The sequence below is a fragment of the Neopelma chrysocephalum genome, unplaced genomic scaffold, assembly GCF_003984885.1.
Source record: "Neopelma chrysocephalum unplaced genomic scaffold, ASM398488v2 Primary Assembly neopelma1_43, whole genome shotgun sequence".
In the NCBI taxonomy this organism is placed as follows: domain Eukaryota; kingdom Metazoa; phylum Chordata; class Aves; order Passeriformes; family Pipridae; genus Neopelma; species Neopelma chrysocephalum.
The window spans coordinates 21,484,356-21,503,705 of record NW_020897702.1 but is presented as its reverse complement, the minus strand read 5'-3'; the positions used below and the strand labels follow the sequence as shown (position 1 = coordinate 21,503,705).

Genomic DNA, 19,350 nt, shown 5'->3' with positions numbered 1-19,350 from the left:
AAAATGAAACATATGGCAAGTTAGAGCGGAAAAAAAAAGATCTGTCATGAAGTATTTTTGAATATAACAGCAGGGCTGTCTGCAGCTTGCTGCACTGTCTAGTAAGGTTTGCTGAGAATAACCTGCTCAGCTGATTTTTCCTTGTAGCAACTTGATGGCAGCCATCAGTTATCAGTAAATACACTGTTTTAAGGAATACACATAATTATGGCCTTTGTTTGAACTAATAAATACAGATAAGCTCTTACAGAAAAAAATACTACAATTAATTTAAATTTTAGATGTAAACACAGGCTCTCAGCCAAAGCCTAGGGAACGTTCTGGAAACTTCTGAGTTGCCAGAACAGTAGCATACGTCTTATGTGTCCTCAAAACTTCTTCCACCAAAATAACTATGAAAACCAGCCAACGACTTCACTTTTACTGAAATCTATTAACTTTGAATAGAGAAGCTTGATACACAAACAAAAAGGCTTTCTGAAAATTAGAATTTCTCATTTCTCCAGCTAAGTCTAGGGAGGGATAAAACTTTGCAGGGCTTACAGGTACTTTTGGCACTGCTGCCTCTAAAAAAAGCACACTAAGATGTAAAGCTGCTGGATGAGGTGCTGCTGAATTTAGGACCCACCAGCTGCTACTAATTTCTGTCAACATCATAATACATTGTGGAAACTAGGCCTTTTATCCGGCTACTTTTGCAAAGAGATGTCCAACTCTGGAGTGCCAAAACTCATAGTGTAGTAGTTCTCAATAAATATTTTGGTCCTCAAAACATTTGCTACTCAGTGGCAGCAAATAGGCAAACTGAAATGTTTTTGTACTGCTGCAGAGAAAGCTTGATCCAGTACTCCAGGAATCATTTAATCTTCAAGAGACAATGTTTTCCCATGAAAACAGCCCCTTGAGGCAGGCTTTTCATGATGGCCTTCTGTATCCTGTGAGATAGGGTAGAGATGGCTTCACCTTGAGAACGCCTTGAATGTGTGGGGAGGGTTTCACACAGTTTTATTGCATTAGTGGACATCAGAAGGGTAAAAAACTTAGAAACATGTGGAAACAAGACCAACGATTACTAGTTCTAGACATGTAAGACTGGAAAAGCACCTGCTGATGGCAGCATTGAGGATAATGGAACATGAGATTGGATGGCTGGAGTTTAGAGGCAGACAGAAGACTCACAACATGGACACACACCAACCATACCTTCACTGGTTCCTTTGCCTTTCCTGTCAGGTAACTCTAACCCTGTGCCCCCCGAAGGATATAAGGAGACGTCCGTTGGCACTGGCCAACTGCTGGCTGTGTCTTCCGTGATTTCATACATCTGCCCTTCCATCGGCTGCAGGTGCCAGTTTAGGCCAAACAGGTGCATGGCTGTGGTGAGCAATGAGAAAAGTCATCTTTTTCTGTTTGGGAGAGTTTCAGAACTACAGGGGCACATTCTAAATCCTTATTCCACTGTCTTATTAGTGGTCATTGCTTTAGGACAAGAATGGGACTAATGTAATTGGACAGCCCCTGCTGCTTCTACCATACAAGCTCCCTAGGTCTTTCCACCCACTTAAACTCATTTTATATCACCTGTAGCAATCCACCCTGGTTCTTCCAGCATATCCACTCCTGACTCATGGTCTGCATGAGAGCATAAACAGGCACAGTGTTTCAGAAAGCTCCCAAGGCTAGGGTGGCAATGTGGTAAACAGAGAAATACAAGCAGTATTATTTCTCAACATATCAATAAATACCAGGAAACTGCACTCTGGTTTGTTTTGCTATATTCACAGTGTATTGTTTAGGTTCTTTTTTTTTTTACCCATCAATTAGACACAGAAGCTCTTACAGACATCTCTGACAGTTTTTCCTGTTAAGACCAAGTAAAAACTAAGGCAATTTAAGATCCATCTTTCACATATGCCTTTGTGCTCTGCATCACAAAGGTGAGTGACTATGTCTGAACATTCCTTGGTACAACTCAGCTTCCCCTATTCAGATCAAAGATCAATCCTTGAGATCTGAAAACAAGCATCACCATTTAGATTTGTGTGATATCAGGGCAAAGCTCTCTGTAGGTTTCTGGGCCATGCAAAGTCATCCAGTGCACACGTGAATCTATTTCAAGGCATTACATAAAGACAAGTGAAGTTAAGGAAGAAGACAGACTACTTAAAAAGCAAACACATGTATGAGGAGTATGGAAATCATATGCTTATACAACTAATATTTGCCCCTTGCAAATATAAAGCAAAAGAATGTGGCTTCCCATATCAGTTCTTCTGTTCCCAACATAAACATTTCATACTCAATCAGTATCCAGCTTAGCTTTAGGCTCTACACAGATAAATGATCCAATATTTGCTACATTTGGAATGACATTTCTTTTTTAAGGGAAAGCCTTGATATTTTACACTATTTCTCCAAGAAACTTTACAATGACACTAACAACACAGGCATTTAACATAAACAAAACCAGTAAAGAAACAGAGCATTTCCACGGCTTATGGTTCTCTTTTAATTCACAAAAATACACCTGAGCTTGGCAACCACGGTTAGGGACAAGTGGTAAGTTTATTTAAACCTGTACATCAGGAACAATCTTTTCAGGAGGATTGAAAAGTAATCTGAGTAGTTCTTCCAAAACAGCGTACTTAGGCAATTTAGCGAAATATGTGATTTTTTTCCACTTCAGTCCCAACTAGGTCACCTATCGTTTACTAACATAACTAAGGTTGTCTTTGCACAACTAAAACTCCCCTTTTACCATATAAGCAGGGACCGAGTTTGATAACAGTCTTAACCACTAAGAAAGGAAATACTCTCCTAAAACTCCCAAACAGCAAGGAAAAACAGCAAGGAAGGTCTCCTGAGGATCTCTTCAAAACTCATTGTTATCAGGTATATATACTAAGAAGGAATGCTAGCAACACAACTGGTAATTCAACTAGGACACTTTAGACAGAGGCACGAGTACTTTCATTTGAAAGGAGTGTATTTACTTGGCAGAGAAACTGTGCTAAGGAAGAGAGGATATCAGACCAGGAGCAAGGAATTTGCATCAAGCATTTGGTATTCTATGCTTGCATAATTTCTCCATCATCGGAGTGCCTGGGCACTTCATAGTTATTAACCTCATAAAACCTCATCAGGTAGGAATCTGGTTTTTTCGACTACACAGAAAGGAAAAGAAGAACTACAGCAGATTAAAGGACTAACTTAGTTTACTTGTTTAGGCATTAAAATACAATTGTATGTTAATTCACGTACTTTATGCTCACAGGTTCAGAAGCTCTAGCAGGCATTTCATGCACCTGTCAGCAGTTTTTGTTCTAAGCTCAGTACTGGCTGCTGCCTGAGAACTCCATCCAGGCTGGACCTCTCCAAGGACCAGAGTGTAACCCAGGTGCTGCAGAGCTGTTAGAGAGCTCAAGGGCTTAGATGCTATGAGCATGCAAGTTCCCACGTTTAACCATACGGACGGTTGTAGTTCCAAGCAGAACAAAAACTGTACTGTCCATTCCTCTAAACTCAGGCAATCCCAGACAGCAAGCAGGTCAGATGCTTCTGCTGGCTCTAAGTGCTTAATCCAGCTCCATCTATCAGATGTCTTCATGTTACTACGACCTGCATGAGCTTTCACTGGTTCGGGCAGGAACTGAGCCAGATGTTTGCTTTTTTCACAACATCATTTGACTTGTCCTGTCCTTTGGACGTCACAGTCCAAGTGCCACACAGACTTTTAGGAACACATTGCAAGGCCACTGTTTCCCCAAAAGGACGTTGTCGCTTCTCCTCTCCTTAGGAGGAATTTGTTTTTGTAGATCATTATTTACTGCAAGCAAATGAAGGCGAAAAACTCAACATTGTTTTGGGTGCAGAGAAAAAACTATGAACATTTCTTCCAGGCATTAAAATGCATTTAAAATTCATGACAGGAAATGTGTTAAGAAGGGAACATCTTGCTTCAGTGTAACGACAGAACTGGTAGCCTGGAAGTGCTACAGCTTTTCTGCATGTTATCCATCCAATTGAGCAAGTGAATCAACCATTCCATGTCATCATTCAATACTAAATGTTTGAAAAGTGTCTTACAGTGTCCCAATTTAGAAAATATGACAGATTTATCTGTAACATAGATACTGTATTGTCACACAGAGTCAAAAGGCTCATATTAATGTTACCTTTTGTCTTAGATTTTGTCTAAAGCAAAAGCTTCTTGCATACATTGATCCCATCATCATATAGATCACAGAATCAAAGAATCACAGAATGGTTTGCCTTGGAAGTGACCTAGATCTAGTTCCAACCCCCTCTGCCACAAGCAGGGACACCTTCCACTAGACCTGACTGCTCAAAGCCCCATCCAACCTGGCTTTTAACACTTCCAGGGACAGGGCAGCCACAGCTTCTCTGGGCAACTTGTTCCAGTGTTTCACCACCCTTATAATAAAAAATTCCTTATATCTAATCTAAATCTATTCTCTTTTAATTTAAAACTATTGCCCCTTGTCCTGTCACTACAGATGTCAGTAAAAAGCCTCTCTACATCTTTCTCTTTTAAGTAATGAAAGGCTGTAAGAAGGTCTCCAGTGATGATCCATGAGAAAGATTTCTATGACCACCATGCACACAGAAGTGTAGAAATCTGAGAAACAGAGAATTTTTTGAATAGAATCTTGATTACCAAGTGGTTTAATAAAAATGCAGAACATGAAGTGCAAAAGCTCAGAGCTAGTGCTCTATTCAGGATTTCTGATTTGATGTTTCTAAGCACAAAATAAAAGCCTATAAATATGCCCACCTATAAGGCAGAAAGACATCATGCAATTTCTGCTACACATAGGCAATAACCACAAAAGCCAACCTGAAACAAGAAAAGAGTCTGATTTACTTTGGCAACACACACTGGGTAGCAGGTATGTTATCAGGAAATCACCTGATTAAGTGATTTCATTACTATCTTCCAAATATCAGTAATGTCTGATTGGCAAGCTGGTGGAAGAATAATTTCTTCTCTTGCTCCATCTCACTGCCATACTTGTGATAAGTACTAACAGCACTGGATGTTTTGTGTCTTTACATCTCAATGGGATGTGTAAAACTGTTGATGCACACAGTTGTTTAAAGGTTTTAGGAGAGACACAAAACAACCTTGTTCTGTGCTAAATTGATGCAAAGTTCTTTCTTGTGGAAAAAAAAGGATGGACCATAATCAGGTAAAAGCCCTGGAACCATGGATTAGAGGCACAGTCATATACTTCAAAGTGTTAATGTTCCTAAAAGCAAAGTGAAGCTGTAAAAATAGTTTGAGATTCCTGATGGTCTCAGTCTCCAGGTCAATGGAACCCACTGTGGACATTTTCTCTGTTTTTTTTTTCCTCCCTCTGCTCAGCTAGACATAAGATGTGGCTGACAGGGAGTAAATGCCCTTGTAAAAGACCCCATGTCCTTCTTCCTCTCCCTCCCCAACATGATGCTTAAGTAGATATTCAGATATTGAAGACTTCCCATGTATTAAAAGAGCACTCTGCAATTAACAATCATTAAAGTGTACCCTTTTGTAAAATATCATGTAGCTTTCACTGCCTAGGAAGCCCCATGACAGGCTCTTTACGGAAGCTTTGGCTTTATTTCCCATGGAGAATAAAACTCTTTTGTCTGCCTTCTCTTGGAATGGAAACAATGCTTAGGGTAAACCCTGCATCCTCTCTGGGGTGTTTCAGCACCAACAATTTAGATGATATAAAGGCATCTGGGGCCTCTGGTCCATTATGCTTATGTTTTGACATTAAAGCTTTGACTTGCACAACCTTTCCACCATAGCTAATTGCAAGCAAAAAGTGCCCTGAAATGTGGTGGACAGATATCAGAATTTTCTGTTGCAGAATAAACCACCTTATCCTCAGTCCTACGTCATCTCTGGCTGCCTTCTTGGTGGAAAACAAGGATGCCAAACTCCAGTCCCTTCAGGGTTTGATTACTTTACTGAGTTCAGCATTTCAACCACGACAATGTGATATGGTTGTTCGTTTGCTGGACCCAGATTCACTATAACAAAGAAAATTTGCAAACAGTTTAGCATCAACTGACCTATTTAACCATCCAAATAAATCAAAGTTCATATTGGTGGAACCAAATATTTAGGATCATGAATATTTTGATTTTAACACATTATGTCTTTCTATATTGCATTATTCCTATTCCATAGCTACTTGTGGAGGCCATCATCAGCATAAGCTGATGCTATTAAGCCAGATAAAGAGGAACATTCTTTCCAAGTATGTTTTGAAAAAACCCAGGTTTTTGGGTATCTTTGTATTATTGCCACTTGCTTATGAGACAGCAAAACACTAAAGTCAAAACAACTTACTCAGCAGATCAGAGAACAAAGGAAGTGGTACAGCATTGAAAAAGGACAAACAAAGATAATAATTCACATGGTCAACAAAATGGACATCTCTTGGGAGAGGGTTGATGGAGTGAAGGGGCTAGCAGAGAGAGGCAGATGATTGTGATAGATCACAGTCAGAAGAAAAGACAAGGCATGCTTACTGAAGCATATGAGACCCCCAGAAACCACACCAGTCAGCAAAAAAATTGAAAAACAAACTCCTGGCCCTTTATTAGCTTGTTGCTTTGCCCAAAGCTGCAAGCTAAGTGTAATAAATAACCAAACCAATCAATTACGATGCTTGAAATTTAGGTTACAGCTGAAGTCACCAGCTGCTTCAACAGTGTTTGTTAAAAGCATTCTCACAGCAGCTCACAGGCTCTGCTGCCTTCTCCCCTGTCCTCTGAGAGCTAAATCCTGCAGGTACCACTGCTGGCCTACCAATTCCTCACTCCAGCAAAGCTCCTACATAATCTAAGGAATTAATAAAATAGCAACTGTTTCCCAGCTAACAACTATCTTGCCCTGAACAATGAATAAGGAGTTTTTCAGAATGGAAGCTCAAAGAAACAAGTTAATGATCACTACTGTGAGCCTGGATTTACAGCAAGCATGGAGGATAAAGGGCATGGAGGCAAGACAGAAACTCTTCTGGGCTTCTCATTTGAAAAACTTATCCAGTTTCTTTGCACTAAGAATACTCCAGGTTTTGAATCCACATTTGTGTAAGGATGTCAGAATATTTGCTTAAATAACATGGGGGAGCACACATGTTCTGGAAAAGCAAAGCTTCTCTGCATAGCCCCTCCACCCTCCGCAGCTCAGCTGTACTGGTACTGGGCTCTGTCTGGAAAAGTTTGGCTCTGCTACTCTACTGGTTTCTATAAGCACCTCACTGCACTGGTGATAACAAAGCCAAAGCCAACACAAACCAAAAGACCACTCCTAGGACGGAGAATGGCTTTCCAAAGCCCCCCAGTGCAGTATGGGGGAAAGGAGAAAATGGGAAAAGTGTGAGAAGGAACAGCTGAGAGAGACTGATACCATAATGAAGAGTAAAAATAAGAAAGAAAGGGGAGGATGGTAAGAAATACAGAATGAGAGAAGGTTCAGAAAGGGCAAAGGAAATCTAAACAAAAAAGTAAAACAGATTTGGAATAGGAAAAACAGCTGAAGCTCAATGATGAAGACATTTATACAGCTTGCTTCTTTGCTCTCCCTTCTTTGTGTGGAAACAAGCATAAGATACATGGTGGTTACATATTCCTCTTTAACCTTCATGTTTGACAGTCACTTCAAATAACACACTCTCTAAAATGATGCCTCTAAAATGATACCTGAGCTTTGCTTTTTCTCCTACTTGAAAAAAAGCTGAATTCCACCACTGAATTACTCAGGGCTAATTTTGACTCAAGTAAATGTATTGCTTTCACTCCTGTTTCTGGAAGAAACTTGACTATAATTATCTGGATAACTGTCTCTCTGTACACTGAAATCATATGATTTCTGTAGAAGTAGTAGAATTGACTGTTGCAGAAATAATCATATTTTTGTGACATTCAATGTTATGAAAAAGAGCCTTTCAGCATGAAATAATCACTGGTTTGTCAATCTTCAACAAATCACGGAAGAGGCACGCAAGATTAAAGAGAATGGAAACAGTAAAACAAACATTAAAAAAAATAAATCAAACTGTTTGTTTTCTCTTACACTGCTGTTCCATGTGCTGGACAAGGCTTCTGTGTCCCAGCATGGTAGAACATGCCAACACAATGAGAGTTGAGGATTGAAGGGCTCTATGGCCCTACTGGTTTGGGAAGAGGGCAAAAGCAGCAAGCTGTATGCAGTATGTTGTACCTGCTCTCTTTGTTTGTATGGTCAAGTCATGGACCACTCTGATCCAAGCTCTTGTTCATCTAAGGGCATGGGACACTTTGAGTGCTGCAGTGATTTAATACCCAAATACCTAACGGGTTCACAGACCTGGAACTGAGATCTAGAGATCTCAGTGGTTCGTAGTATCATGAGTTTACATCATTTACACATACATACCTGGGGCACTCAGCCAGCCACAGTGGGGCAAGGAGAGAGGGATTCCTGCAAGGCCAGTTCTTGCATGGACTTCGGCAGTTACTTTACAAACAAAAACTCTCTGCAGTGCTCTGTGTTGTTTCTAGTGTCTGAAATTATTTCCTATAAATAAATGCTTTCCTTCCGTGGCTTAAAACTCTCACTCGAGGAATGGAAAACATGACTTCAGAAATCATCCTCTACTCAAAGGAATGTGAGCTTGCACACCAGGATGGGACTGCAGCCATGTGGGAACAGAGAATACTGCACACGGTGCTCTCTACAGCCCAGATGGATTAGGGCTGCTGTACAGTTAGAAATGTAAAATTAACAGGTCACAGAGAAATGGAGCCCAAAAAGCAGTTGGACTGCATGTTGTTTAAGTGATGACACTCAGCCTGTGGCTAGGAGATCATCTGGCTCTGCTTCCTGGCCTGTTGATTTATTTGAAACAAGAACAATAGTTAAGAAAAATAAAAAAGCCACCAGGAGGGATATTTAGGGTAATGCTCACTATTGTAAATTCCCCATTTGCCTCCCTTCCTGACTGCTCAATGATCCACCTTCAATGAGAAAAAAGGTTTACAAGCCTCCTTCACAGACTGGGTTTGAAGACACTTTGCTGGGCTGGGCTGCAATTGCTTCATCCTGAAAACTGGACAATTTATATCCACCCATCTTGGGTGAAGGGGTTAGGAAGAAGGACTTTGATGATAAAACAGAGTAAAAGCTGTGTTGTGTTTGTTTGTGGGTTTTTTTAGGACCTCAAACGTCCTAAAGTAAGAGGCAGGTGCTTTCACAGCCAGGTCAGTAGAGACAAATGCTAGAGCATACATCCATGTACCTGGGATCATGCCTGCTGCCCGACTCTTCGTCCATGTTCCGAGCTCAAACTAAGCAAGTACCAGATGCAACTCTTTCAGAGATAATTCACGTCCCCTCCTTCCCTCAATCAAAATTACCATGTGCAAAGGAGGAATACCAATGATGGAAAGATTCCTACCTCTTAAAATTTTGCCAGCAGAGTGGGAACTGCCTCTTGGGAAAACACAGCACTGTGCTAATCACCCGAAGTCCTGGCTACAGACACAGTTACTCGCTTTGATTTAACACTAACTAGTTATTCTTTGACCCCTCCTGACTGAAGAGCTGTATCAGTGATTTCCAAGATAGAAGCAGATGGTCTACTAAACAGTATTAGCTTCTTCTTAGGAGAACACTTCATATTTTAATTTGGTTCCCAATTGCTCTTAATAGGGAAGAAAAAAGGCTTCCAGCTGAAGCATCACATTTCTTTGAAACCTTCGAGGAAGTGACTAGAAAGATACTATAAAATAAAGCAGTTAAGCTCAATGCTTGTTCAATGCAAAGAGTCAGCACTTTCTATTCATTCTTCCTAATTACCCCTGGGGATCAAAGACTTTGAACTGATTGCCTGTCCATTCAAACAGCTAATAGATGATCACCAGCCCCTCTAGTGCTACAGTAGCTTGTAATTTCTTCCAGGAAAGGGAAAATGCAATTTTAAATGGGGATATTTAAATATTTTTATTGTTATATTAAAGGGGATTTTTTTAAAGTGTCAACCTATGGAAAAAAAATAGACATAAACATGGCAGGGCTTATCCAAGGAGTTGTCTGCTTAAATACCATCGTTAATTTCCTTTGCCACCTACACCAATTTGAAATAGAATAGGAAGCTGAAAGATGGACCTCAGCACCACTTGGCTGTTATTAGGTAGCTTACTGCACCAAAGAAACTTATTTCAGACCTCACAGCTCTAGTAAATTTGGTGTTACACATGCTCAGGCCTTTCTCAGTAAAATAATATTTTCCCTTCTAGATACCCTTTCTGGCAGAGACTGCATTACCATAAATATTACTGAGATATTTCTTCAAGATCAAAGTAAATTATAAGATGGTCCCACTATACCTCTAAATGAAGTTTTAATTTGTGCATATAATATTAGAAATAATGGTTTTCCCATTGAGGTACTCACTTCAATTAGAGAAATGAGGACAGGCAGCTCTACCAGAGGGCCTTCTATCCTGCTTCACGTTTACTAAAATTCTGGGCTAGCCTGTTGTGGACAGTATATTTTACAAATGCCCTTTCATTACACACATATAAACTGTGAGGTGCTAATTAAAAAGGGTGTAATTTACGTAGGTAAATCAACCAGCTCTCACATGCTTCCTTCCTTGTTATCTTAACCTGATAATGGTCAGAAAACCTGCCTTCCAAAATTAATATAATAGTTTGCCTAAAATCTAAAAAACGCAGTTTGCTGTGCAAAAGTCACGAATATCTGTCTTCTAATAACACCCCAGCACAACAGAGGTGGGATCAGAGTTTAAAACACATATTCCAATTAAAGCATTCAGATCTAAATATGCAGTAGAATCTGATGTGTGAGCTGATCCCTCGGACGGCTGCCTACTCATATGTCCTTCTGAACACAAACATGATTTTTTTATAGTAAGACAAGTAAATGTCTTTGAGAACACTGCTTGTGTTTTAATCCTAAAAAAAATACTGAAAATCCTGAAAACTGCATTAGTGTTATTAGTCACCTTTGGACATTCTCATAGCACTGGAGCCCCAGTTGGGCTGTGCTAGTTGATGCAAGAAAAATTAACAAAATTACATTCTCAGAATCCCTTGATGTCCAAAGTACAGGTTTATCTTGAGCTTTACTTAGCATGAGTAAATTTAGTGACTTCAAGAGCATAATGGAGGTACTTCAAATTCAGTACAAATTTACACATTTTACAGATCTGGGCCAGAGTGCTCATCAGCATTGTCAAAACTGAGTTCTAAAGCAGAATCCTATCAGCTTTGTGACTATATGAAGAGACATGAAAAAATTTAATCTACACATGTTCAGGAGCATCTCAATTGTTTTAGTTGCTTTGGATGACAAAAGCACAGATATGTTTAAAGCAGGCTTAGGATGTTTAAATTTATTTTCTATTTTTTCTTTACATATACTAGAAAAACAGATTGTTCCAACAATTGGAGGGGGGAAAAAATCCCTTTTTTTTCCTGTACAAAACCTTGGCAGATGAATACAGTCTGAGAAAGCTGATAAAATGGGTGACACAGTACAATTAACAACACAATAATTTTTTTCTGTCCAGAGACCATGAGCAAAATCCAGCACAATACTTTCAGATGCTATAAATCTAAGTGAATCGTTCAGATCAGTGTGAAAAGCTCTCTCAATAACAAAACATAACCTGATGATTTGTTCCCTTGGACTTAGAACTAAATTCAGCACATAGATTAAGGCAAGCGTTAGCAAATGCAACCCACAGTGTTCTCCTAAAAAGACCTACAGGCATCTTTAATTATACCTAAAAAAAGAATTTCCTAAAAAAACTCAAAGTTCGACAAGTCAAGCACTCAAAAGTGAGCAAAGAACAGAATTAAGATTGCTTGTGTGATTCTGCATTAGACCCTGTATGCATATGTACTCTGTAATAGCCTTTAATTCCCTCATCACAGGCTATTTTTTTTCCACTGGCCCAATGCTGAGCAGAACAATTGCACAGAAATTGCCACTCAACCCTGGCAACTCCAGCATTGTAGCATGTTCAATTGCTTTCTAGGGATGCCATATGTGCAGCCTGGTTGGTAGCAGTAGGAGGGGGTTGGAAAGGGAAGGAATACACTTGGTGCAGACAATTTTGCTACTGCACTCTAAACAGATCCCTACTGAGCATGTGTGAACTCAGATTTTCTAGTTTTGTGGTAGCCAGCTCTGGGAGGATCAGGGATGTGATAAAGCACACATCATTGCTTTTTCTCTCTCATAAAAAAGAGGTGTCACAATTCTCCATTACCTCAGCACTTCAGCAATATGAATAGAAAATAACAGTGGATCCAATGGAAAAATTTTGCCTAAGTGAGTGACCACACTAGCAGCAGGGACACAGACCCCTACTCTTACAACACAAGTCTTTTTAGGCTACGGAATCATAGAATCGTTAAAGTTGGAAAAGACCTCTAAGGTCATGAAGTCGAACCACTAACCCAGCACCACCACGTTCACCACTAAACCATGTCCCCAGCTGTCACATCCACATGCCTTTTGAATACTTCCAGGCAAGGTGATTTCACCACTTCCCTGGGAAGCCTGTTCCAATGCTTGACAACGCTTTCAGTGAAGAAACTTTTCCTAATATCCAGTCTAAACCTCCCCTAGTGCAACTTGAGGACATTTCCTCTGGGCCTGTCACTTGTTACCTGGGAGAAGAGATTGACACTCACGTCTCCACAGTCTCCTTTCAGGTTGTTGTACAGAGTCATAAGGTCCCCCTAAACCTCCTTTTCTCCAGGCTAAATACCCCCAGCTACCTCAGCTGCTCCTCATCAGACTTGTGCTCCATCCTTCACCAGCTCCATTGCCCTTCTCTGGAGGTGCTCCAGCACCTCAATGTCTTCTTTGTAGTGAGAGGCTCAAAATGTTCACTAAGTGGTAACTTCGGCATGATAATTTTGTTTCATCATTAAATACAAGTGTATCAAAGTGCTTGCTCAGGGACACAGCATACTGCCTTGTCCCTTCACACCCAAAGACTAAGTTGATATTAGTGAATTAAACAGTACCAAGCAGTGTGACTTGATGGTCTATAACATTTATTTGTTAGAAGGGACTCCACCATGACTCTGGCTCTGGTCAGCCAATACCTTTTGAATTCCTGTGCACTGTGTTCAGCTAGCAAGGACCAGAGATCACTCTCAGTAGATGAGTTTGGGTCTGACCATTCATAAGAGGTTAACAGTATAAAAATGTACCCATTCTGGACCAGCTGGATGCCCAGAATGGTCTCACATACATGTTTCCCAAACTGGAGTTGCCCATGATGCAGTCTGACTGGGGAAGGTATACTGTATAAATAAACTGTTACTGACCACCTGGACTAATACTGTTTGGAATATCATTATGCTTAGATTGTGGGATTTATTTTTTTTTTAACCAAAAGACTCAGGAAGCCCTTTTGATTCCGGATTTCATTACAATTTCTGCCATAATAAAAAGAGATAGTCCACTGATAGTCCAATTAGATTGTCTTTTGAAATACTTAGGGTAAGCATAGCCATCATCTCTGCTAACTGCCTGGTTCTGCTTTGCTTTTTAAAAAGTCTCTTTGCATAACGAAGTGATGCTACAGTTGTACTAGGCAAGCAAGGTGTGATGCTGCTGTGTCATGTGCTATCATATTTGGAAACATCCAACATATGCTGTTCTCATCATCTTTCTAGGCAAAAGCCTCTGATTGCAATAAGGACAGGCTTGGAAGTTACGGTATGATAAAATCAAATAGAGAGGAAGATAGGAAAAGCTGGTGATGATGTTTATAGGTTTTCATTGAAAGACAAAGATTCAACAACCTCTAACTATCTATTGAGCATCAGATTCCAGTATCTCAAGGGGAAGTGTGTAAGTGGTCCTTTTGGAGATTTTAAGTTTCAGCATAAAAAGTGGTTTGAAATCTTAACAGAGTGGGAAACAGTGGATTGGACCTTTTGTTCATTATTTTACAGGTCACCTAGTATGTTATCTGGGCAGTATACTTAACAACAACACTTCACCCTACAAAGATGTATATCTACCACATAGCTCAACTTCAACTACAGGTAAAAACCTCAGAAAAATGCATCACTGCACATACCCAACAAAAATGTATGACCTGGCTGCAAAGCAGGCTTTGAAGCCATCTTCTAATTTATGCTAGAAAAGGATGGGAGAGAAACACTAAACTATAACTGAGGAATATTTTTCACTGTCAGTGACATCCCTAATTGAGATTACTCTATGACTGGTTACCCAGAAAAATGTATGGTATTTAAAAACACTGAAAAAAACCCCATTACGTCTGTCTCCACTTAACTGCAATTAAATTATGTTACTTCACACTAATTAGTATGAAATAAAAACATGGACTAGAGGAGAACTCCTTCCATGAGATATTAAGATCCGTAAAATTGATTCTTTTTCAGTATCTGTGTGCAAAGGTCAATCAAAGCTGTGAAATAAAGATTACAGCGCCACATCTGTGCCACTGTCATAAAGGCAAGGCCAGCACTTCTGGAGTCAGCCTGCTGTTATTTTCTTTTCTGGGGGCTTATAGCAGCTATAAAACCTCACTAAAAGCAACTGATAAAAGCTTATGGGCTGAGAGCCTGTATCTTACCATTTAATAAAAACAGATGGAATTAAATTAATCTCTCTTTGTATTAGAGATTCTCAATTTTACAAAAGGATCAGGCATCTAAAGGGCTAACTAGTATGTGGTTTCACGGTACACTGATAGAGACTCCCAGATCAGATGAGCCCTCTGGATATACAGCCTCAACCTGCTTTTCGACTAGTTAAAGAATCAGTCATATTGGTGGACTACTTCTAAATGGAAGGCATTCTTCCAATGATCCCGCAATGATGAAAGAGGATCAGACTTTGACAAAAGGACCTCTTCATTCAGTGTCAAAATAAAACAATAAGCAGAAATAAAAAAAGTAATATATAAAAGCCCAGAACAATAGGGAAACAGAGAGTAATCTATATAAATCTAAAACCATGCAGAGAGGTGAAAAGAAGCTGATGACATGAAGAAAAAATAAATGGTTTGGAATTAAAAAAAGAACAATAGAACACTTTTTTAAGTGTACTGAAACCTAGCAAACTGATCAACAACATAGCTATTTACTTGATGGAGACGGGGAAATTGTTAATAATGTTATAATAAAGGTTGAAGTGTTCAGTAAGAATTTTTGTTCTAGTTATTTAAAATAACTACGATAATGCAATTAATTCACAGGAAATAAGTTTTTTCTAGTCTATTAATAACCAGGAATTATATTAAACTACATCTATTCAAGGACAAACATTTTTAAATCTGCAGGCTCATTTAACTTTTACCCAGTAAATGATACAGCAGAAGAGGAATCTGACTCACTGATTAATACTGAACCAGCTACCAGGGTTGATGCTGTACAAATATTTAAGAAGGGAAAAGAAGAGGATGCAAGTCACTTGGATTGGGCAGTATGATCTCTATTACAGACAAAATAACGGAAAACATAACACAGAATTAAACTGATACAGAATAAAAAACATGAATGTGGTAGCTCAGGCCAACAGTATTGTTTTTCTGAAAAACAGATCTTGAAAAACAGTCACTAATTTTTTGACAAGATTACAGTTTAGTAAGACATTTGATTTAATTTCATTTGACTTAAGAAACAAGCACTTTCCAATAGTAAAGAGCAATTTATACATATATTTTAAAACTAACTGAAAGACCTTAGTATTATCATCGCTGGTGAATAACCATCATATGTTACAATTTCTTGTGAAATTCAACAACTGACAGTCAACCTGAAATTATTCAATGTTTACATCAGTGTTACATAAGCAAATATAAAATCATGGATCACTAAACATGCAGATGACTCAAACACTATTCAAGTGACAAATACAATGATGAGGACAGAACAGATAAATAGAAGAGCTGGGCAGTTTCTAAATTTGAATGATTAAAACAAAAAGTGTCAAAGGCCACCTTATATGCTTCAGATAATGGAGAGCAAATTGTGTCCGTGAAATGGGACATTGGCAACTGAAAAGCAGAGAGAGAAAATTACTTAAGGAGTAAGCACAAGAATGCTGTATAACAATATTTTAATGTAATTTTTATAGCCAAAATGAGATCCTTATACATATAAGTTGGGAAAAAACTGAAGTAGGTATGTGGCTTACTGAGTAAAGATGCTAAAGTGGATGGAGTTTGCTAGCCTTCAATGTCTGAAGAGGTCAGCCTACATGATGTGAGAGTGTTTACGGATTTTAACACTGAAAATTGAGAAAAGAATTTAAAATGAAAATTATGGGAATCCTCATAATTCTTCCTGTCTCCAATAAACACGTAATTAGTTGAGAAAAGATGCAGACTTGACCAGGATCTTTATCACTGTTGACTTTGAAGAACTACTAACCACTTTGCAAAGCAAGAATTTTGCCACCAAGTTCAGAACACATTGTCATCAAATGGAATACCTACATTTTAATACTTCCCAGTATTAATATGCCTATGAGGAGCAAGGGAGCTGAGGTTGTCTAGCCTCGAGAAAAGGAGGCTCGGGGGAGATCTTATCGCTCTCTGCAACTATCTGAAAGGACAGTTGTAGCACGGTGGGAGTCAGCCTCTTCCCCCAGGCAACTCACGACAGGACAAGAGGACACGGCCTCAAGCTGTGCCAGGAGAGGTTCAGGTGGGACATTAGGAAGAATTTCTTCATGGAAAGGGCTGTTAAGCACTGGAATAGACTGCTCAGGGAGGTAGTGGAGTCACCATCCCTGGAGGTGTTCAAGAAACTGGATGTGGCACTTTGTGCTATAGTTTAGTTGACATGGTCGTGATCCATCAAAGGTTGGACACAATGATCTTAGAGGTCTTTTCCAATCACAACGCTTTTAATGTCAGATTACAGATCTTAGATCGAAACAGTGAATGTTCTTTAATGGAGTTTCTATGGCGAGGTTTTAACACCTGAATTAATTGATCTTCATATGAATAGCTTTAAAGTGGGATCTTGTACTTTTATCACCTTTTTTTAAAGATGCAGATAAATCACTTGTACTTCCTTTACTCTAAATTATAAAGCCAATAGTAGCTGCTATCCAAACACACAATGGAAAATTCAAAGCAAAAAAAAGATGCACCCAATGCCCTAATAATCAAAGAGCTCTTGCTGACTTTGCAGGTGACGAAAAATAAAAGATCTGAGTTATAATTCATACCACCATGCACTTAAAGCTGGAACAAAAGACAACAAAACAGGGGAAATATAAGACTGAATATATGCCATCATGGTTTTAATTTTCATAGAATCCTTGAACGGTTTGGGTTGGAAGGGACCTTAAAGGTCATCTAGTTCCAACCCATGGGCAAGGGCACCTTCCACTAGACCAGACTGCCCTAAGCCCCATCCAACCTGGCCTTGAATACTTCCCAGAGATGGGGCAGCCTCCCCTTCTCTGGGCAACCTGTACCAGTGCCTCATCACTCCCATAGTGAAGAATTTCTTCCCAATATCTAATCTAAACCTAGTCTCTTTCAGTTTAAAGCCATTAATTTAATTTTGTGTCTTTCTCATTCCTCTGGTGGTTACTTTCTGTGTGTGCATGCATGTGGAGAGGGAGATGGAGGAATTTTAGTAAAGTGATGGAGCTGAAGCATTTCAGTGATTCACTATTTCATTATGGATCTAGCTCAGTAAAGTCTCTTTTGCCAGATTCCTGCAGGCAGCTTTCCTGAACTCACTACTACTCACCAGCCTCTTGTAGGCTTTACACACAGCAGCTGCCCTCACTGGTTCTCTACTATAGTGAAGTGTGACTAAGGCTAACACAGAGCTCTGTGATCTTCCCATCTCTCTGCTACAGAACAAAAGATGCAAAAAGATTTCTGCAACTCCATGCACTTTTGAATGATCACACAGAAGCTTGATCACACATCAGGTTGATGGCATCTCTCCGTGAGGTTGAGACTATTTTCATGTCTTAGCCTTCCTAAGATAATTTACAGTGGAAAAATTTGGAGCTCAACAACAAAAACGATCATTCAAGACTGGATTGAAGGATCAACATATGTCATGATTTATATTCTGTCTTTAGTCAGGTCAATCTCCAGAACCAAGAATATATAAAAATATATGCAGACTTTTCCAGGGTTATTCCGGCTCCTGTTGCAGGCACTGGATGCAATGCCACGGACTCTGACTGCATTTCCTGTGCTAAAGGAAATGGAGTTGCTACAGTTTAAGAGGAGCATGTGCACAAGAAGAATATGGCCCGTATTTCTCAAATGCCAGGGTGTATGAAAGGAAGAGCCAGATGTCATTTAAGCTGTACCACTTAGTGATGGAGTGGCACTAATCATGTCTGCATTTTGTACAAAAAGAGCCAGTTTTAATAAAAATGTGGGGTTTAATAAACCCCACATATTCAAGTTCTACTATAAATGATAAAAATGGTAGTGCTGGGTCCCTTTCAACCAATGTCCTGAAATGGTATGTTTCACAAACTTCTATAGTACAGAAAATATATTACTGATAATACTACAGCATCTTTCAGACTGGATCTGGCATTTTTATAGATTAAGGATAAAATTAAGTAAATGAGACCCACAGCTACTATGTGAGCTTATCACAGTGATTTTGTGAAGATGTGAAAGAACCAAGAAAGGTCCACAAAGCTCCTGTTAACATAAAGGCTTTGCTAGATGCTAGAACAGATTGCTTAGTTTCCATTTCTGCCTTTTATCTAAGACAAGACAGAAATAGAAAACTATCAAAAATTTTGATTTACAATCCTTGTAAATCAAAAGAACAAACATCAACAGTAGCAAAATAGAACTTAATCTGGGATCAGAAAAGAAATATTAAAGCAGAAAGTGAAAGAAGCTTGTTGGCAGGGTAATAAATTGGTTTATATTTTAATATGAATAAAAATCTTAATATGAAGGCATAAATGTAGGCTCTATAGATATGGATCAGGTTTAATAATTAACTTTTCCTATGGATCTCTAGTGGCATGTAAACACCATGGTAATTAGTATACTATACATCATCGCTAACTAGTTAGATTGTTAAGAGCTTTGGAGAACTGCTTTAAATTGTGTTTGCTCCATAGCATCAAAGAATCATGGACAAACTGAGCTAAAGTTAGCTTTCAGGGTGATTCTTAGACAATAAAACAAAAGACACTTTATAAACACATCATAGTCCTAACACACTTTTACTGTCAAAGCCTTTTGCCTGCAGCAAGAAACACTCTTCTTTAAGTGAAGCTGCATCTGTACAGAGTTCAAATGAACACAGAACTGA

General features: G+C 39.1%; 1 protein-coding gene across 10 annotated transcripts in view; it reads right to left on the bottom strand.

Annotated features, from left to right (window-relative positions):
• Nucleotides 1–19,350, bottom strand: part of TENM4 (teneurin transmembrane protein 4) — a 603,970-nt gene that overhangs the window by 189,216 nt on the left and 395,404 nt on the right. For all 10 annotated transcript variants that reach the window (XM_027677557.1, XM_027677560.1, XM_027677561.1 and 7 more), the window contains one exon: nucleotides 1,204–1,374. In XM_027677557.1, the coding sequence (XP_027533358.1) occupies nucleotides 1,204–1,374 (171 nt within the window). The remainder of the gene's footprint in view (nucleotides 1–1,203; nucleotides 1,375–19,350) is intronic.